Source organism: Martes martes, assembly GCF_963455335.1.
Source record: "Martes martes genome assembly, chromosome: 18".
Classification (NCBI taxonomy): domain Eukaryota; kingdom Metazoa; phylum Chordata; class Mammalia; order Carnivora; family Mustelidae; genus Martes; species Martes martes.
In genome coordinates, this window is record NC_137906.1 from 37,741,340 (window position 1) to 37,760,064 (window position 18,725).

Genomic DNA, 18,725 nt, shown 5'->3' on the forward strand with positions numbered 1-18,725 from the left:
CCCCTTCAGGCCCGGGCCCGGCTGTTTCGTCGCCCTCGGAGGACAGAATGAGGCGCTCCCTGGCCGGGTCCCTCTCTGGCCGCTCCGTGAGCGCCGCGGTCCGCGGGCTCGCCCGCCTCGCCCCGGGACCCCCGAAGCGGTGTAGCCCGCCCAGCCGCGCCGAGGCCTGAGGCCTGCAAGGCTGCCTGCCTTCTCGGCTTCCGGTCGGCCTCGCCGGGGACCGCGGCTCGGGCGCTGCTGGCACCAGCTCCTCCCTGCCGCCCCGATCGGCCCTTCCCGGGGCTGGGGTACGGGAGAGATGCCGCTCTCTCCGCTGGCCTTGACGAGTCCGGGTGTGTCAGCTGAAGAGCGGGAGCCCCTCAGTCAGAGGCGCGCCCCTCCCTCGGGTTTCCGCCGGCGCTTCCTTCTCTCAGGGCTGGCGCAAGAGCAGCTCTTCTCTTACTGGGGTGATGCTGCCAGGGTTGGGTGGGGTCTGGGGAGGCCCGAGGAGGTGGAGCCCAGAGGAAGAGCTGAGCCAGGTGTTGGGGCGCCTCGGACCCCCCGGAAGGGCAGCTGGCCTCATGAGGGGTGTGCTTCAGAGATGATGCCAGTTCCGCTCTGCTGCTCCCAATATTATTTGGAAGGCTTAGGAGCTGACCTCTAGTAACCCCATCAGGAGCAAACGCACAGCAGGGTAGCTGGGGCAGAAGCCCGGTTTTCATCCTCTGGACAGTATTTCCTCCGTACTTCCGTGTGCTCCTGGAACCACAACTGTGAACACCACAGCACTTTACTTCCTCTGTACTGCTGACAGTCTTGTGAGGGAGACATCCAGCAAGCAGACATGCCTGCAAGGGCGCTGCAAGTTTTAGTAAGTGCCCCAAAGAACACACAAGAAGGGCTAGGCTGGAGATGGAGATGAATGGCCACATGGAGGTTAATCTCCATACAGTAGTCAGGGAAGGCTCCAGGGAGAAGGTGACATTTAAGCTGAGGCCAGGAGGGTGAGAAGCAGCCAGCTACGAGAAGAGTGGGGTGGGAAGGAGCCTGGAAAGTGGGCCAGGGTGGGTGGAGGGCAGTGATGGGGAAGCAGGCTGTCAGATGGTCCTGAGCAGTCCCGTAGAGTTCGAGGGCCACAGGAAGAAGTGGGGTTGTTTCTGAGTGCAGTGGGGGAACCATTGTACTAAAAGGTTGAAAGCAAAGCAAGGGGTGGAGAGGTGCTCAGATTTGCATTAATACCGTCCTTCTGCAGTAAGCACTCCTTTATGGGTCTGGAGTATACTCGATGGGCTTTGGGGCTGGTCCCAGGTAGGCCGTAGTCCAGCAAAGTAAACAGATGAGCATGGGACCAGGGATTACAGAGAAAGTTTTAAACAGTTTAGGGTAGGGAGATGGGAGGACAGGTGATCTGTTCTCCTTTTATTTTTTATTTTATTTTTTTTTTAATCTGTTTTCCTTTTAAAGGTATTTCCTATCACTCTATTTGTACAGTAAAAATGAAATAATGCAAGATGATAACGCAGGTGAAAATTGAAATAGAAACTTGCAGGGGAGAGGCGGTTTCTGGTGCACTGTGGGTGGGTAGGTTGGGAAACAAGGGTGTTCAGTTTTCAGGTGGCCAGGGTGATAGTCACGCAGTGCTTTGATACCAACAGAGAAAACATTTGGACCTTGCTGATCTATAGTTTCAGAACGAGTGCTCCTTTGCCCCTCCGTATGTGGGGGTGTTAACATTATTGCCTTCTCTCCGCGGTGAACTGTTCACCTTTCTGTGAGACCTTGTGGAGAGGCCTTGATTCTTCCCCTTTCTGAGCTTGAGTGTTTTCTCCTGGGGCTTGCAAGGAGACCCCTGTGCTTGGGGGAGGCCTTCGGCAGTGCCCTGGAGGAAGTTGAGTCTGTCTTCTGTTTTAGGTGCTCACTTCTGCTTTCTCTGCTTTTCTCTCTCCCTTTTATTTTTTTAAGATTTATTTATTTATTTATTTATTTGACAGACAGGGACTACACGTAGGCAGAGAAGCAGGCAGAGAGAGAGGAGAAAGCAGGCTCCCTGCCGAGCAGAGAGCCCGATGTGGGGCTCGATCCCAGGACCCTGACATCACGACCTGAGCCGAAGGCAGAGACTTAACCCACTGAGCCACCTAGGCGACCCTCTCTCTCCCTTTTAACAGGAAAAACCCCCTGGCGTCTTGACTTTATTTATCCGGAGCTTCCCTTCTGACAGTCTTCTCCCCCTTATTAGAGAACTGATTTAATAGACCAAATTACTCCGCTATGATTGAGGTTATCATTTCAGTAATGTATTGCATATCCTAAGGGAATATGTGAGTGGGCACAGGGTTAGATCCAAAGAAATACATTTCTAATTGTGCAGCCCTTGCCTTAGTTATGAGCAGAGACCTGGCTGTCACAATTCTTTTCTTTATTTTCAGGCCTGGATCAGTGACATTCGAGCAGGAACCACACCCTCATGTGGGAACCAGATCAAATCCAGCTGCCACTTGATTGCATTTAACTCTGACCGTCCAGGTAGGGAGCTGGATGTGGATGTGGATGGACATTCAGACATTGTCACCCTAATAAGGATGGGGCAGAAGGGCAGGCTCATTTCAGGCTGGAGGCTTGAAGACTCCTTTTGGGGGTCAGAGGTCAGCACCCTGCAGGGCCTTAGACCCCTACAAAGTGGTCAATGTGCAGTACTTGGATTGATTTTGATGCGGTTATGTATGCCTACTTTGTATAAACCACACTGCCTGTGGGGTTTTTTTAAAAAAATTTATTAGAGTGAGACAGACAGTATAAGTGGGAGGAGTAGAGGGAGAGAGAGAGAGAGAATGTCAAGCAGATTCCACACTGAGCATGGAGTCCAACATGGAGCTCGATCCCAGGACCCTGAGATCACGACCAGAGCCAAAACCAAACATCAGACACTTAACTGACTGTGCCATCCAGGCGTCCCTGGCTGTGGTTTTTAACAGATTGGCTAGGACGACTAGGAGAGGACTGTCTTCTTTGTTTTCAGCTATCCCCATATGCTAGCCATTCCTCATTTGGGGGTCTGGGACTGTCTGGAGTCAATAGGAACACCAAGATTTGAAAAGCTCCCCTATGTTAGTTGGGACTTTTTGGTCGCTAGTGATAACTTGGATGTCAAACTGAGTTAAACAGAATTCAGATAGTTCTTTGGCTGGTTTAAATAAGACATCATAGGCTTTGGGCAGAGCTGTATCCAGAGGCTCACACGTGCCATTGGCCCTGACCTGTGTCCTGTTCTTCAGCTCTGCTGCCCTTGGATGATGGCTTCTTTCTTTCTTTCTTTTTTTTTTTTTTTAAGATTTTATTTATCTATTATTTGAGAGCGAGAAAGAGAGCATGAGAGGAGAGAAGTCAACGGGAGAAGCAGACTCCCTGTCAAGCAGGGAGCCCGATGCGGGACTTGATCCCGGGACTCCAGGATCATGACCTGAGCCGAAGGCAGTCGCTCAACCAACTGAGCCACCCAGGCGCCCCTGATGGCTTCTTTCTTAAGTAAAGCTGAGGAAGGTGGCCACTGGTGGCCCTAAGCCGACCCCATATGACCCACAATGTGAAAAAGAGACAATCTCTTTTTTCAATATGTTCTGTACATCTGATGTCACATGTTCTTTCCTAGGGAAAGAAAATAATCTTGGATCAATCACTGCGTCCGGGGGGATATTGTCTTATGATTGGTGGAGGCTCTGGGAAGGTCCAAGCTTGAGCTTTTGGGTCTCCTGTCCTCTGGGTGCCCTGGGCAGGAGACAGTTCCCATTAGGACTGAAGTCAGAGCCCCCATGTGTTCAACAGGTGTGCTGGGCATCGTGCCTTTGGAAGGCCAAGGAGAGGACAAGAGACAGGTGACCTACCTCGGCTGCCATTCAGGTGAGTGGAGACTGGACCAAGGAAGTCTAGAACTTGCTCCTCCCTCCTTGGGTGCAGGAACCCATACTCACCTGAAGCCACAGTCCCATGGCTGGTGAAGTCCCTCCTACTATACCTTGCTATACCTTCGTTCAGTGTCCATATTGGAAGGCTGGGTCCTGGTTGAGAATTCCGCTTGGGCAGAGAGAGGGGAACCTGAGTGCTCCAGGTCGCCCACCTGAGAGGACGGGGACGGGCCCGGCCAGCACCAGGCTCCAGGCCGATGCCGTGGAGTGCACTGTGGCAGACTCAGCCCTCTGGGGTTCTGAGCCCAGCAGACCACCCCTCACCACCAGGCCTCCTCCCCAGCCAGGCTGCTCAACACCCTTCTAGGAGGGGGCCGTCCGGGCTTCGGGGCTGGAGATGGGGCCTCACAAAGAGCGCTTTTGTGAGCCGCAGCTGCTTCTGGGGGCAACCGGCAGCCCGCCTGGCAGCCTGCCCGCTCCGAGGGAACAGCTCGCTCTCCCTGGGCTGCGGCAGCCCTGGCCCAGCTGCCTCCTCGCTCCCTGTCCAGCTGCTGCTGCGGCTTTGGGCCAGCCCGTCTGGCTTGCGTTCCTGCCCCTGCTGGGCTGCCTGGGGGGAGGGAAGAGGGCTGGCCCTAGGTCCCCAGTCTGAGTGTGCGGCTCAGTGTCGGGGTCCGGCTGATGAGAACAGCGGCCAATTAAGTAACCGTGGTGAAGAGCCCTCGGTGTGCTGAGAACGATGTCTACACCTTTTTCTTCTCGTTCTTTCTGAAAGCCTTTCACGACTTTATTGAGGCATCGTTTACGTACCATTGATGTGACTTGTTTTGAGTGAGGAACTCAATGACTCTTATGGAAGTGACAGAATTGGTCATCCAAAACCCAATTTTAGAACGTTTCCCCAGAGGATCTTCCTGCCCCTTTGTGGTTAATCCGTTTCCACCTCTGGCTCCAAAGCCCTGGGCTCCAGCTGATCTACTTTCTGGCTCTGCGGCCGGGGTCTGCCAGCTACTGTCACGGCCATGGCCCCAGAAGTCTGGCCAGCTCCTGTCTTTGTAAATAGCGTTTTTGGGGATACAGCCACCCTCTTCATTGGCATTCAGCCTGTGACTGCTTTCTCCCAGCAACCCCAGAGTTGAGGAGGTATGACAGAGAACATATGGCCCCCAAGCCCTCGAGTATTCACTGTCTCACCCTTTGCAGCAAACGTTTGCCAGCTTCTGCTCTATGGCCCGGCCTTTTCTGGACATTTCGCATAAATGGAATCATACCACATGGAGTCTCTCAAATCTGGCTTCTTTCACTTAGCATAACGTTTTGAGATTCTTCTTTGTTGTAATGCATGGCAGGAGTCTGCTTTCTTATCCATTCTTACCCCTTTCTGAAGAAAGTTTTTGTTATTTTTTAAGATTTATTTATTTGACAGAGAGAGAGTGCGCGCGCACGCGCGCGCACAAGCACAAGCAGGGGGAGTGGCAGGCAGCGGAGAAGCAGACTCCCTGCGGAGCAGGGAGCCCAATGCAGGGCTCTATCCCAGGACCCTGGGATCATGAACCGAGCCGAAGGCAGACGCCTAACGACTGAGCCACCCAGGCGCCCTGAGCCCTGTATTCTTGATGCATGTTACCCCTGGGGGAGCTGCCCCAGGTTGCTGGTGCCTGCCAGGTAACGAGCCCCATTACTGGGGGGCCTTTGAGGAGAAGCTGGACCAGGCCCTTTTGATCGGGTGTAGCTCCCTGTGGCCTCAGCTGTTCACAGCCTTGCTGGAACGCTGCATGGGGGGTACCTCTAGTTCCTCAGAATCTGCCTTCGAAGCAGCAGGCACCAGTCTGCCCTCGAAGGTGCCGCCAGTGGGGGGAGAGTGCGGTGGGCTGACCTCTTGCTGCTCCCCTGCCTTTCGGGGGTGCCTTCTGCCTCCTGGCTCAGGGCCAGGTGCCCTTCAGCCCAGCTGCCCAGGCAGCAGGGGGCTGGGAGGTGTTTCAGAGTGTTCCTGCGGTCTGGGTTGTGGGGTGGCTGGGAACTTGCTCCGACCTGGGAAGGGCAGCGTGGTGCTGTGCTGAGGGTGTAGGTTCTGAAACCAGACTGACTTCCCAGCCATCAGCCTTGTCCTTTCTTAGCTGTGTGGCTCTGGGCAAGTTACTTAAACCACTTCTGTGCTCACGTCCTCATCCCCCCCATTGGGGATCACACCGCGGTGCCATCCTGAGGGGTCGCTGTGAGGATTTGATGAGATAAACGCACGCAAAGGACACAGGCCTGCTGGCCAGCTGGACACTCAGGTTGGCCACGTCCCTGGTTCTCGTTCCCTCGGGGACGCCAGCTTGCTCATGCTGGCTGCGGCACCCAGCTGGGCCCTGCCCTGTCCTGTGCAGACCCCACAGTCAGGGTGGCAGGGCTTCCAGGAGTCCAGACCAGGGCTGTCCCAAGCGGTGCCCGTCTTCATCTGCCCCTTCTCTTTTCTGTTCTGGCTGGGATGCCTGGAGTCCGGCTGTGGCCAGAGAGGAACACAGACCTGCTTGACCCCCAGTGGAGGCAGGCCGCAGAGATAGTCGCTCTGCTCCTTCCTCTGGTGACGCAAGCCTGGCCAGAATGCTCATAGTTCCCTGCCACCCCCCCACACTGAGCCCTGGCCTCCTCACCCCCCTCGTGAGATTCAGGAAATGTGGGTTTCCCCTCAGGGCTGTGGCTCACTCTGTGTGTCCCTGTCTCCCCCTCCTGGCCTTCTAGAGGTGAGCAGCTCCGATTCTTGGGTTGCAAAGAACTGAGACCAACTCCAGCTTGCTTTGGCCAAAAAGGGATTTAGAGGAGAGTTTCCAGAGCTGAAGCCCTGGGGAGTTTCCAAAACCGAAGGAGCAGCTGGACATGCAGGCCTGCGGAGGGTCCTGGCACGGGAGCCGATGGCTCCCTCCCGGCTGGCTGCCCTCCGCCCCACCCAGGCCAGTCCCTGAGGCACCCTGTCACGAGGCCTCCCAATTCCTGGTTTAATTCCCTTGAGAGAGAAGCTGGTTGCTCATCCTTGGATCAGATACACTGTGCCCCGCCCCCCTGGCATCTCGAGGGGCAGAGAGCTCCTAGCTTGCACGTGTCACCCAGGTGCCCGCTTCCCTGATGTTCTGACCTGTTCTAGTCCTTCACGTTCTTCAGGGCTCCCCGCGTCTCCTCCATGAAGCTGCCCTGAGGCCTGACCTGAGAGGCCCTGCACTCTGCCCACCTCTTGCTCTGTCTGCAGAGACATGTGTGTGTGTCTCGCTGTGGCGGTGCTGAGGGTCTGTCAGGGCCGGGTGGTGTCTGTCCAGTTCGTGAATCCCTCATGGGTTGGCACTCGCAGTCATTCACACGTTTGCCTGCCGGGCCCTGCACTGGGCTCTGGGTTTGGAGCAAATGCAGGTGCTTGGGGTTTTGAGGAGCTTCCTGCCTGTCATCGTGCTGACCTCCTGACGCCAGGGCCTTTGCCCATCCTGGCGGATGTGTATCACAGGCGGGAATTTACAGTGTGACTTTCCTCGTGGACTTCCAGCCTGCCGCCATGTGGGCGGAGTTGTCTCCACCTCTGAAGCCCCAGGCTGTGGTTCCTCACCTGGGGGAGATATCCTGCTGGGCTGGAATCGAAGTCCTGGGAAGTTCTTGCCAGGCCTGTGTCAGCCATTGCTTTCCTACAGACCTGGTCACAGACTTGGACTTCTCTCCCTTTGATGACTTCCTCCTGGCCACGGGCTCAGCTGACAGGACGGTGAGTGGAGCTGCTGGACGAGCTGCTTGATGTTCCTCCCAGTGCCCTCCAGGGCCTTCGGCCCCTGCGCAGGCCTCCAGAGCTGGGGTAGCCCAGAGCCTCGGTTCCTCGGCCTGCACTGGCTCCCGCGCGCTCCCGTGCCTTTGACAGGAGCCGTGGCCCTGACTTGCTGTCCTGCTGCTGGGCTGCCTGAGGAGGGCAGGGCCGGGGTGGAATGGGACACTGGAAGGGATGGATCAGAGCCCCTGCCCCGTGTCTCCCTGCCCCCCCCCCACCTCTGATGACATGCCGTGATTTGGGGCTGGATTGCCCTGTCTTTCTTCTCATGGGATACACGGCCCCTGTGCCCAAGTACCACCCCCTGGGCTCACGGACTTACTCTTTCCCGCAGGTGAAGCTGTGGCGCCTGCCTGCCGCTGGCCAGGCGCTGCCCTCGGTGCCTGGGCTGGTGCTGGGCCCGGAGCCCGTGCAGGTGGACGGGCTGCAGTTCCATCCCACCGCCGACGGCGTCCTGGTGAGCGCAGCGGGCACGGCCGTGAAGCTCTGGGACGTGGCCAAGCAGCAGCCCCTCACAGGTACGGGCCGCACTGGCCGCCCTCCCCGGGCAGACCCCGTCCGGACGGCACACTGTCGCCTTCTGCGTTCCTTAACGTGAATTCCAGGATACGTGTTAACGTCTTGTGTGTCAGTGGTAGGAAAGGTGGTGAGAGTCTAGCAGATGTATCCCAAATGCTCTGTCCCACTTCCTGTAGGCTTCTGTTTTCGTGTCGTGAAGTTGTTTTTCCTCCGTATGCCCAAGTACCTTTCTTAGTGTGGCTTCTTGAGTGGTATGTCACTTCGGTTTTGAAAACAAACTTCTGGCTGCTTCTCTGCCAGACGAGGGTTCTGCTGTCTTGCAGCCCCTTCCCCCAGGCTTCTCCACTCATTTTCACGGCTGAGCCTGTCTTGGTGCGTTCCAAGTCTGGCTGCTCTAAGCCGCCCCCGCAGCCAGGGTGCCTTACAAACAAACAACAGGAATTCATTGCTCGTGGTTCTGGAGCCTGGACGTCCAAGGTCAGGGTGCCGGCCGACTCGGTGTTTGGTGAGAACCTGCTTCCAGGTCACCGATGGCCATCCCGGTGCTTCATCCTCACCCGGCAGAAGGGACGAGGGGGCTCTCAGGACCTCTTATCAGGTCACCGATGTGGGTCAGGAGGCTCCACCCTCCTGACCGGGTCACTTCTCTAAGGCCCTGCCTCCAGACCCCGTCCCAGCGGGAGTTAGGCTTCAGTGTGGGGGGGACACAAACAGTCAGACCAGCACAGATGATGACAGCTTTGGGTCAGATTCCTCAGCAAATGGCTGTGACCCCGTGACCCATGCGAAGGCTTGGCGTTCTGTGGTGATACCCCGGTGTCATTTCTGCCGAGGCCCTTATAGGGCTGTCTGGAGCATCCGGCATGGGTCAGGCTCACCGAGGTGAGATCCCTACCTCTGGGGCTGGGACCAAGGGGCCAACAGAGGGCCGCCGGTACTGTGAATTACCCAGCTCCTGGTACCATCCAGGAGACCGTCCTGGCCTTTGAAGCAGAGGGGACGGTCACCAGGCAGTCTGTCAGTGCGGGGTCACCCAGCTGTAACTGCTGTGTCTCGAGCCCTCTCAGCTCCGGACAGTGCTGAGGCCTTCCTGCCAACTCAGCCCAGTGGTTCCACAGGCCACCGCTGCCATTCCCTTGTCGCAGATGAGGTTAAACAACGGGGTCCAGCCCGTGGAGCAGGTGGGCAGCAGGGCTGGGGTTAATCCCAGGGGGAGGAGACCTGGGCAAAGTGGTTATCTGCTGCTGCAGAACAGATTATCCCAGAACATAGAGGCTTAGAATATTTATGAACGTTTATGATCTCGCAGTTTCTGAGGGTCAGAGGTTTGGGAGCTGCTCAGCTGGGTGGTCCCAGCTCAGGGTCTCTTACGAGGTTGCGACTAAGACGTTGGCTTTCTCATCAGGAGACTTGGTTGTGGCAGGAGGCTCAGCTTCTCAGAGGGTTTGCGGACACGGTGCTGGCTGTGAGGAGGACACCTCAGTCCCCGCCACCGGGCCCCTCCCTGGGCTGCCCCCACAGCCCGAGGCTGGCTGCCTCCGGTGGACCACCACGGGGCCGGGAGCAGGGGGAAGCGGCAGTGCCTTCCATGGCTCAGCTTTGCGAGTCACACACCTCCACGTGCTCTTGACGGTCCTCAGTAGAAACGAGTTGATTAAGCCCTGCTCCCACTCAGGGGGAAGGGAATGGGGTTCCGCATTTGGAAGAGAGGGTGCCTTAGAGCCCGAGGGCTGCCGTAATGAAAGCACCACAATCTGGATGACTTCAGGTCACAGAGACTTCTGTCTCACAGTCTGGAGAGTGGAAGTCTGAAACCCAGGGGTCCGGGCAGGGTGGCACCTTCTGAGGGCAATGAGGGCGAGTCTGTCCCAGGCCCCCCAGGCATCCCTCGGCTTGTACGTGGTGTCTTCTCCCTGTCTTCTTCCCTGTGCACGTCTGATTGTGTGTCCATGTTTCCCTTTTCACGAGGACCAGTCCTACTGGACTAGAACCCACCCTGAACAATATCAGCTTAAGCTGATCTTCTAAAAAGACTCTGTTTTCAAAGAAAGGTACAGCACAGGTACTGAGGGTTAGGACGTCAGCATCTTTTTTTTTTTTTTCCCTTTTAAGTTTATTTATTTATTTATTTTTAAGTAATCTCTCTACCCAGTGTGGGGCTTGAACTCCCGCCCCGAGACCAAGAAGTCACATGTTCTTCCGACATTGCCAGCCAGGCATCCCAGCATCTTTTTGTGGGGAGACCGTTCAACCTCTAATAGAACGAGCATCACATAATTCGTGGATGTATTTTATTTTATTTTATTTATTTATTTTTTTTTTCGTGGACGTATTTTAAAACCATCACGCTGGGGGAGGAGCAAGGATGGCCCAAGCAGAGGCCCGGGGTGGGAACGTGTGTGTCCTGGCCACGGGCTGGTGTGACTCAGTGGGGCTGTGTTGGTGAGTGACTGGACGTTAGCCTCGGTGGGACGTGAGAGCTGGGATGGGCGAGGGCAGGGAGGCTCAGAAGGTTTTAGAGTAGACGTGTGGCCCGATGTGGGCAGGGCTGAAGGAAGAAGTCCAGGCGCACTGCAGGGGTCTGGAAGGAGATGCTGGCCTGCCCCTCCCACTTGAGAGAGACCTTGCAGCTGCTGCTTCTGCCCTGGGCACCACCCCGAGCTAGGCCCTCCTGTGCCCACTTTCCTGGTGCCCCCATTGCCTGGGACAGCGTGGGGAGACCTTGGACCCCCTCCTGACCTTGGCTGCTTCTCTGCAGAGCTGGCGGCCCATGGGGACCTGGTGCAGGGTGTTGTCTGGAGCCGGGACGGAGCCCTGGTGGGCACGACGTGCAAGGTGAGTCTTGGGGAAATACCTGCGGCAGGGACTGAGGCGTGCCGGCTTGGTGCGGGGATATCACGTTGGGGAGCGCATGTCCTGGGCTGTACCTGGCGGGCTTGGCGGTATTTATGGGTCAGGAAAGCGCTTAGGTCAGGGGCATTGTGAATCCCCTTCCCCCACCTCAGCTGCCCTCACTTTCAGCTTCACATCTGCATCTGGAAACCCTCACACCCCCTCACTACTAGGGTATGGGGTCCCTATCAGATCGGGGCTCAAGTTAGGCCCCATGCTAGCCCCACCCCCAACCCTGGTGTCTGTGTGTGGCTCCCCTCCATCCTCAGCCAACCTCATCGGGCTGCTGTGTGCTTTGTCCACACCACTGTCTTTCCTAGAGGGTCATGTCGAGCAGCAGCCATACACAGGGCTTGGTGCCGGCCCCCACATGCTGTCAGCAGGCCTCTGGGTCCTCACTGATGCCAGGCCCTGTGCCCACCGGGTCCCCTGCTGGTGAGAGTAGCCAACATGGCCCAAGGCATCATACAGATGAAAAGATCAGTGTGAGCTGTGACAGGACCCTGAGAGAGGGACACGAGGAACTCTGAGCTGATTGAGAGGCCAGGGGCTTGGCCTCAGGCAGGGGCCCGGGAAGGGAGGGTTACTGGGGTTGGATGGGGAGAGCTGGGCAGAGTAGCGATAGGTGCAGGCCTAGAAGGGGCCCGGGGGCAGAGAGCAGTGGGCGAGGCTGGAGGCACGTGCACAGGGTGACACTTGTTACCGTAGAAACAGCAGGAGACCCTGGGATGTTTAAAGCCAGAGGGGGGCGGGCCGTGGCGTAAGGTGAGCAGATGGATGTTTTGAAATCTCCCCAGTTGCAGTGTGGCCAGAACATTGCAGGGATGGGCGGTACCCAAAAGGGATGGTAGGCCACCTCCTGGGGGAGGCAGGACCATACTCAGACGGGGTGATGCAGAGAGGTTTGGGGAACATGGAGGGGAGAACCATGGGCTGGTGCTGGGCTGGGGTGGGGTTTGGTGGGGGTCGTGAGGCTGGTTCCAGGGTTGCAGGTTGGAGGGGAAGCCTGCCGTCCAAACAGGGAGCCTCTAGGGGTAATTCTCAGCCTCTAGGCTAGAGGGGGCCTGGGATGTCCATGGACTGGAGCTCTGGGCATCAGTGTGAGCTGAGGGTGGGAGGACAGGTGGCATCTGCATTGCAGGGCACCTACCAGGGGAAAGAGGGGTGTCCCCCAAGCAGGAGAGAGGAGGGTGGGAGGAGGGTGGTAGAGTGACCCGGAGAAAGGGTCAGAACCTGTGCAGCAGAAGAAAGGAGCCACCCTGTGGCAGGAAAGAAGCCGAGGCAGGCTGGCAGTCTATGCCCCTAGGCCCAGGGCAACAGGGTCCCTGAGGGAGGTGTCTGGGGACCCCCAGAAGAGTCTGCTGAGGGGTGAATAACACTTATCTGTTGGATTTGGGGAGATGGGTGATCTTCGGGACTTCTGGGGTTGTGCTGTGTCTTAGAGCCACTCATGAAGGATGATGGGAAGATGGCAGAGTCTGCAAGGGCTGCTCTGGTGGCTAACTGTTGGGGGGACATGGGGGGCTCCTCTTACGGAGAAAATGTGCGGTCTCCATACTTGGGGATCCTGTTTACAAACTTGTCTGCTTTCTCAGAACACCCATTTCCCAGGGTTTTCTTTTTTAAGACTGATGGATTGATTTTAGAGAGTGAGAGTGCACACAAGTGGAGGCAGGCAGAAGGAGAGGGAGAATGTCAAGCAGACTCCACATTGAGCTGAGAGCCCGATGCAAGGCTCGATCTTCGGACCTTGAGATAATGACCTGAGCTGAAATCAAAAGTTGGATGCTGGGGCACCTGGGTGGCTCAGTGGGTTAAAGCCTCTGCCTTCGGCTCAGGTCATGATCCCAGGATCCTGGGATCGAGCCCCGCATTGGGCTCTCTGCCAGTGGGGAGCCTGCTTCCCCCCGTCTCTGCCTGCCTCTCTGCCTACTTGTGATCTTTGTCTGTCAAATAAATAAATAAAATCTTAAAAAAAAAAAAAAGTTGGATACTCAAATCGACTGAGTCACCCAGGTACTGTAACCCCGCTCCCCCCCCCAGTTTTCTTTTCTTTCTTTTTTTTTTTTTTTTAAGATTTTTATTTATTTGACACAGAGAGAGAAATCACAAGTAGGCAGAGAGTCAGGCAGAGAGAGAAGGGGGAACCAGGCACCCTGCTGAGCAGAGAGCCCGATGTGGGGCTTGATCCCAGGACCCTGAGACCATGACCTGAGCTGAAGGCAGAGGCTTTAACCCACTGAGCCACTCAGGCGCCCCCCCCCCCCAGTTTTCTTAATCAACTTTTCCCCCCCATTCAGTTCATCAGACAGTAGGTTCTAGACATTGGCCTATGCTCTGGGGTCCAAGGGGCTGCCAGCCCGGAAGGAGCCCCTGCTGGAAGGCGGTGTGGTTCTCTTACTCAGAGCACGGCTTCCCAGAGACAATGAGATCGGGCCTGCCCTCACTGAGGAGGAAGGGACAGGGTTCTGGGCTGGGACCTCCCCCTCCAGTGAGAAGCCCTCCCTGCCCTGCATTTCCACACCCTTCGCCGGTGTGTGAGAGAAAGGCGCACAGGAGACCTGGAGGGACGCAAGGAGATGCTCTCGGGAAATTCTTGCTTTATGGTGACCAAAGTGCAGTCGTTTGTGCTTGTTTCACTAACTTGAGAGAGCAGTGGAAAAGTAAAGAAAAAACCATCCCCTGTGATCCTCCCACCCAGGGGCAGTACCAGTCACCCTTTTGACGTCTCTCTCTCATCTCTTCTGAGGCATGTCTCTCTGCACATGTGGAGATCACGCCTCCAGGTTCTCCACCCTGCCTTTTCTGTTCTGCATAAAGATACGTTCTCCGTTTCATCAGTAATTGAACAAACATACAAAATACCTTATCGTATAAGTTTACCAATTTACTCGTTTCGTGGGTTGTAACGTCTGAATATATTTGTATATAGATTTTTGTTTCTGGGGGCGCCTGTGGAGCAGGTGGAGGGGCACCTTCCTTCCTCAGAGCTCACAGCCCGGCGTGCTTGACTCGGTTTTCGCCGTGGCTCTGTAAAGATGGGTTAGGACGCAGGGATGTCTCCCGGGGTTTCTGCTGCGGTAGATGGCGGCCGGGTGTGGAGTGCCCGCGGGAGGAGCTGCAGGCAGCTGCAGTCCAAGGGAGGTGGGGTAGGCTGAGGGCAAGTACAAGGCCAGGTGAGAGCAGTGGGTGTGGTGTGTGGGGGACGCGGCATGAGGCGGTGGCGTGGTCAGATGGCGCCGTGGCGGTGGGACAGGACGGGACATGGGGAAATGGTAAGGAGCATTGCCGGTCCTGGGAGAGGGGGCAGTGCTGGCGTCAGGTCTTGGTGGTCAGGTGACAGCGTGCGTGGGGAGGAGGTGGGCGTGATTTCCCAGGAGGGTATGGTGGAGCGGGGAGGAGGACCCAGAGTGTGGGGAAGAGGGTGTCAGGTGTGGGGATTTCGTGCGGAGGGTTGACTGAGGACGTGTTCAGGAGCTGTCCAGCCCCTCTCCCCAGGGATCGGAGCTCCATTTACCATCTAGTTCAGAGGGTGAGGTGGGATGGAGAGCTCCCCAGCTGAGAAAGCCCCGTTGTGTCCTGCCCCTTCCTGTTGGCGTGATGACTCAGCTTCTTGCCTGCAGGTGTCCCTGGAGGAAGAATAAGTGTGATGAGGCCACTTATGAGGCTCAATGCAGAGGAACTCCACTTCCCCTCTAGACCCAGGGAACCTGAAGTTGTAGGGAGGAACAACGCAGATTTTCCGAGTGGATCCCTGGAGCGGAGCCCTCCCCCAGCCCCCCCACTCTCCACGCTGTTCCTGGACCTAGGGGCTCTCCCTGTGGGGACACAGTACCTTAGGATGCCGTTGTCAGGGTGCAGCGTCCTGAAGGGGACGCTGGCCCAGCAGGGTGTGACCGCCACTCTCATGACCTGCCAGCGCTGTCTCAGGGGGCACCAGAGTCCTGCGTTCACTGCCACCCTCTTCTGCTTTAAGGGGTATCCTCAGGGTCCTGGATGGGTGTGTCAAATGCAAAAACCTATGGGGAATGGTGCAGAAGGGGACGCCACCCCCGTGACTGCAGGTCAAGAGGAGGTGCCCATGGGCTAATCCTGAGCGTTGAGGGAGCCAGTGAGGGGACCCACCCTCAGCAGGAAGGAGCCTGCGCCCTCTCGCCAGTGATGGCGGACTGGCTCTGGGTTTACACACAGCGCTACCTGAGTCAGGTGGGGTGTGCGAAACACTGCTTCCTCCCACAGCCTCCCGCTCTCCACACCGTCTCCCACCTGGCTGTCTGGTTCTGCCTTCCAGGACCCCTGATTCCCTTTCCAGGCCCCGCAGGAGCCCCTTCCCAGCTCCTCCCGCTAAAGGAAAGTGCAGGCAGCCGCTAGGGGGCGCGCTGGCCTCACGGATGGTCCAGCCAGCTGTGCTCCTGCTCCCAGTGGTCTGGTGGCGCCTGTGAGCCCAGGGGTATGTGCCCCTCTGTAGCCCAGTGCCACACCCCCCTGCCATGGCCCAGCCTCCGGCGCCCAGTGTGACCCCTTGTGTGGATCCAGTGTCAAGCTCCAGCATTTGCTGGCCTGGCTGCCATTGGGGAGTACCCAGTGTGGCAAGAATTAGGACTTTGACTCATGAGAGGTGCTGCCATCAGTGATCCTCTTCCTACCTAAGCCTCAGGGGTTTGCCCGTGTCACGGAGCCCGTAGGTGGTGGAGCTGGCGTCCAAACCCAGACCTTCAGGCTCTCCATGGGGCTCTGTTGCTTAGCTGGGAGTGAGTGGCCTTTGCTGCCAGGAGGCATCTTCTCTTTCTTTTTTTCCTTTCTATATTTTCTTTCTTTCTTTCTATATTTTTTTCTTTTTTATCTATTTATTTATTTAAAAGATTTTATTTATTTATTTGTCAGAGATCACAAGTAGGCAGAGAGTCAGGCAGAGAGAGGGGGAAGCAGACTCCCCGCCGCTCAAAAAGCCCGATGTGGGGCTTGATCCCAGGACCCTGAGACCATGACCTGAGCCAAATGCAGAGGCTTTAACCCACTGAGCCACCCAGGCGCCCCAATATATTTTCTTTCTTCCTTTCTATATTTTATTTCCACGTACTCTCTTACCCAGTGTGGGGCCCAAACTCAAAGCCCTGAGCTCAAGAGTCGCATAGTCCACTGACTGAGCCAGCCAGGCACCCCAAAGAGGCATTCTGTCTTGCCCACCATCTCTCAAGATCCTTTGTCTCTCACAGTCTCACTGTCTCTCCCTCTTCTCTGCCTCTTGCTGCCCCGTCTCTGTCCTCCATCTCTAGTGGTCCTCTCTCTCCATCTTGCTCCACGTTTCATTGTTCTTTCTGCCCGTTTTGGTCCTGTGCGTGTCTCTGTCCTCTTCTGTCTGTCTCGACATCGCATCCTCCTGCAGAGCTGTGGAGTGGCGTGGTGCTGCTGCACAGTCAGCTCGTTCCTGGCCTGGGCCTGCTTCCCACGTGGCACAGGGCAAGTGCTCAGTAATCGGCAGTTGCGAGGACTTTACCAGGAGTGACCCAAGAGCCCTGGGACCCCTCCAGGTGCATCAGGGAGACCTGGGACTGGTCTACCAGGGGAGGCCGGGCTTTCGAGGCCTCTGGGCTGGCCCCCCCCTCTCCAGTTGTGCTCTCACCCACCGCCCCCTCCATTCCCACCACCTGGTCTTGGCCTTGTCTTCCCCTTACGTCACATGTCAGCAAGTTCCTGTTTCCACATCTTCATTCATGCATTTCCACTTCCTGTGAATACCTTTCCCTTCCCAGTGCAAGGTCTGCTTGCCCTGGAGGTTCGTCTCAGGTCTGAGTTTCTCTCCGCAGTTCCCCGTGATCGCTTGTGGGTTGCGGAGTCCAGTTCTGGGCACGGACTGTTTGCAGCCCTGCCTCCCGAACTCCTGGGCCGGAACCAGGCAGAAACCGAGCAGACAGTACCAAGAGTTCCCATATCCGTCCTCCTCCCATCTGGTCTCATGTTGGTTGGGATGCTGCGTCTGTTATGGTTAAACCAATTTTGCCACATTAACTAAAGGCCGGAGTTTACAAGAGGCTTCACTCTTGGTGTTGCATTGTAGGGGTCTCGACAAGTGTAGGACATCAGCCACCCACATGACAGCATTGTACAGAAGAGCTGCTCCGCCCTAAAAGTGCCCTGGGCTTCACCCCTATCCCTCTCTCCGTCTCCCGAACCACTGGCAACCACTGACTTCTTTGCTATCTCCGGGAGATTTGCTTTTTCCCTAATGTCATATTGTTGGAATCACACAACGTACAGCCTCTCCAGATTGGCGTCTTTCACTTAGTAATGTACATTTATGGGCGTTCCCAGTCTTTTGGTGGGCTGGCGACTCTTTCTTTATGGTGGTAAAAAGCACATCATAAAATTTACCATCTTAACCCTTTTTAAGTAGACAGTTAAGTGAAGTTTACTTACATTGTTGTGAAGCGGATCTCCTGAACTGAAACCCCACACCCACACCCATTAAACAACAGCTTCCCTTTGCCGCCCCCCACCCACCGTCCCCGCACTCGGTAAGCACCATTCTCCCTTCCATATCTGTGGTGTGGACCCGTTTAGACACCTCCCATAGGTGGACGCATATACTATTTGTCTTTTTGTGACTGGCTTGTGTCATTTACCATAATGTCCTCCAGGTTCGTCTGTGTCATGGCGTGGGGCGGGACCTCTTTTTCCCGGCTGTATAATATTCCACCGTGCATGTGTTTACCCACTCCTCTGTCAGAGGACACTCAGGTGGCCCCCGCCTGTCAGCCGTTGTGCAGAACGCTGCCGTGAGTGCTGTGAATGATAACGTGACCCTCTTCTCACTTCCCTGGGGGAGGTACTCACAGTGGAATTGCCAGGTCATAAGGGAATTCTATTTTTACTTTCTTGAGGAACTCTCACACCGTTTTCCGCAGCGGCTGCACCACGAGGGTTCCCACTTTTCCAAGTCCTCGCCAACGCTTGTTGTTTCCTGAGTTTTTGACAGGGGCCATCCTAACGGGTATGAGGTGATCCTCTCATTGTGGTTTTACTTTGTGTTCCTCCGACAACTAGTGATGATGAACATCTTTTTGTATATTTCTTGGCCATTGGTCTACCTTTGGAGAATTATCTGTTCAAGTCCTTTGCCCATTTTTTATTTTTATTTATTTTTTATTTTTTATTTTTTTATTTTTTTATTTTTTTAAGATTTTATTTATTTATTTGACAGAGAGAGAGTACACACAAGCAGGCAGAGAGGCAGGCAGAGGCAGCGAGAGAAGCAGGCTCCCCGCCGAGCAAGGAACCCGATGTGGGACTCGATCCCAGGACCCTGGGATCATGACCTGAGCCGAAGGCAGCGGCTTAACCAACTGAGCCACCCAGGCGTCCCCTTTGCCCACTTTTTAAAGAGAGTTATTTAACATTTTTGTGGCTGTACGAATTCTTCACTTGCTCTGGATACTAATCCCTTATCAGAGACCTGATCCGCCAGTGTCTTCTCCCGTCGCTTTGGGTGACTCTTCACTCTGCTGATTGCATTCTTTGAGGAACAAAAGTTAAGTTTGGTGTAGTCCCGTTTGTCTGTTTTTGCTTTTGTTCCCCGTGCTTTTAGTGTCTTGTGCCAGAAATCATTACCAAAGCTGACGTCGTGAAGCTCTTCCCCTCGGCCTTCTTCT

The 18,725-nt window shown here is 55.9% G+C and overlaps 1 protein-coding gene across 1 annotated transcript in view; it reads left to right on the top strand.

Annotated features, from left to right (window-relative positions):
- Positions 1-298: 298 nt before the first annotated feature.
- The window catches only part of LOC308359646 (coronin-7), a gene marked incomplete at its 5' end in the record, with an annotated part of 56,184 nt that continues 37,757 nt past the window's right edge, over positions 299-18,725 (top strand). The window contains 6 exons of the mRNA XM_080830854.1: positions 299-460; positions 2,409-2,505; positions 3,802-3,876; positions 7,538-7,608; positions 8,000-8,183; positions 10,943-11,019. Coding sequence (XP_080686980.1) covers positions 299-460; positions 2,409-2,505; positions 3,802-3,876; positions 7,538-7,608; positions 8,000-8,183; positions 10,943-11,019 — 666 coding nt within the window. The remainder of the gene's footprint in view (positions 461-2,408; positions 2,506-3,801; positions 3,877-7,537; positions 7,609-7,999; positions 8,184-10,942; positions 11,020-18,725) is intronic.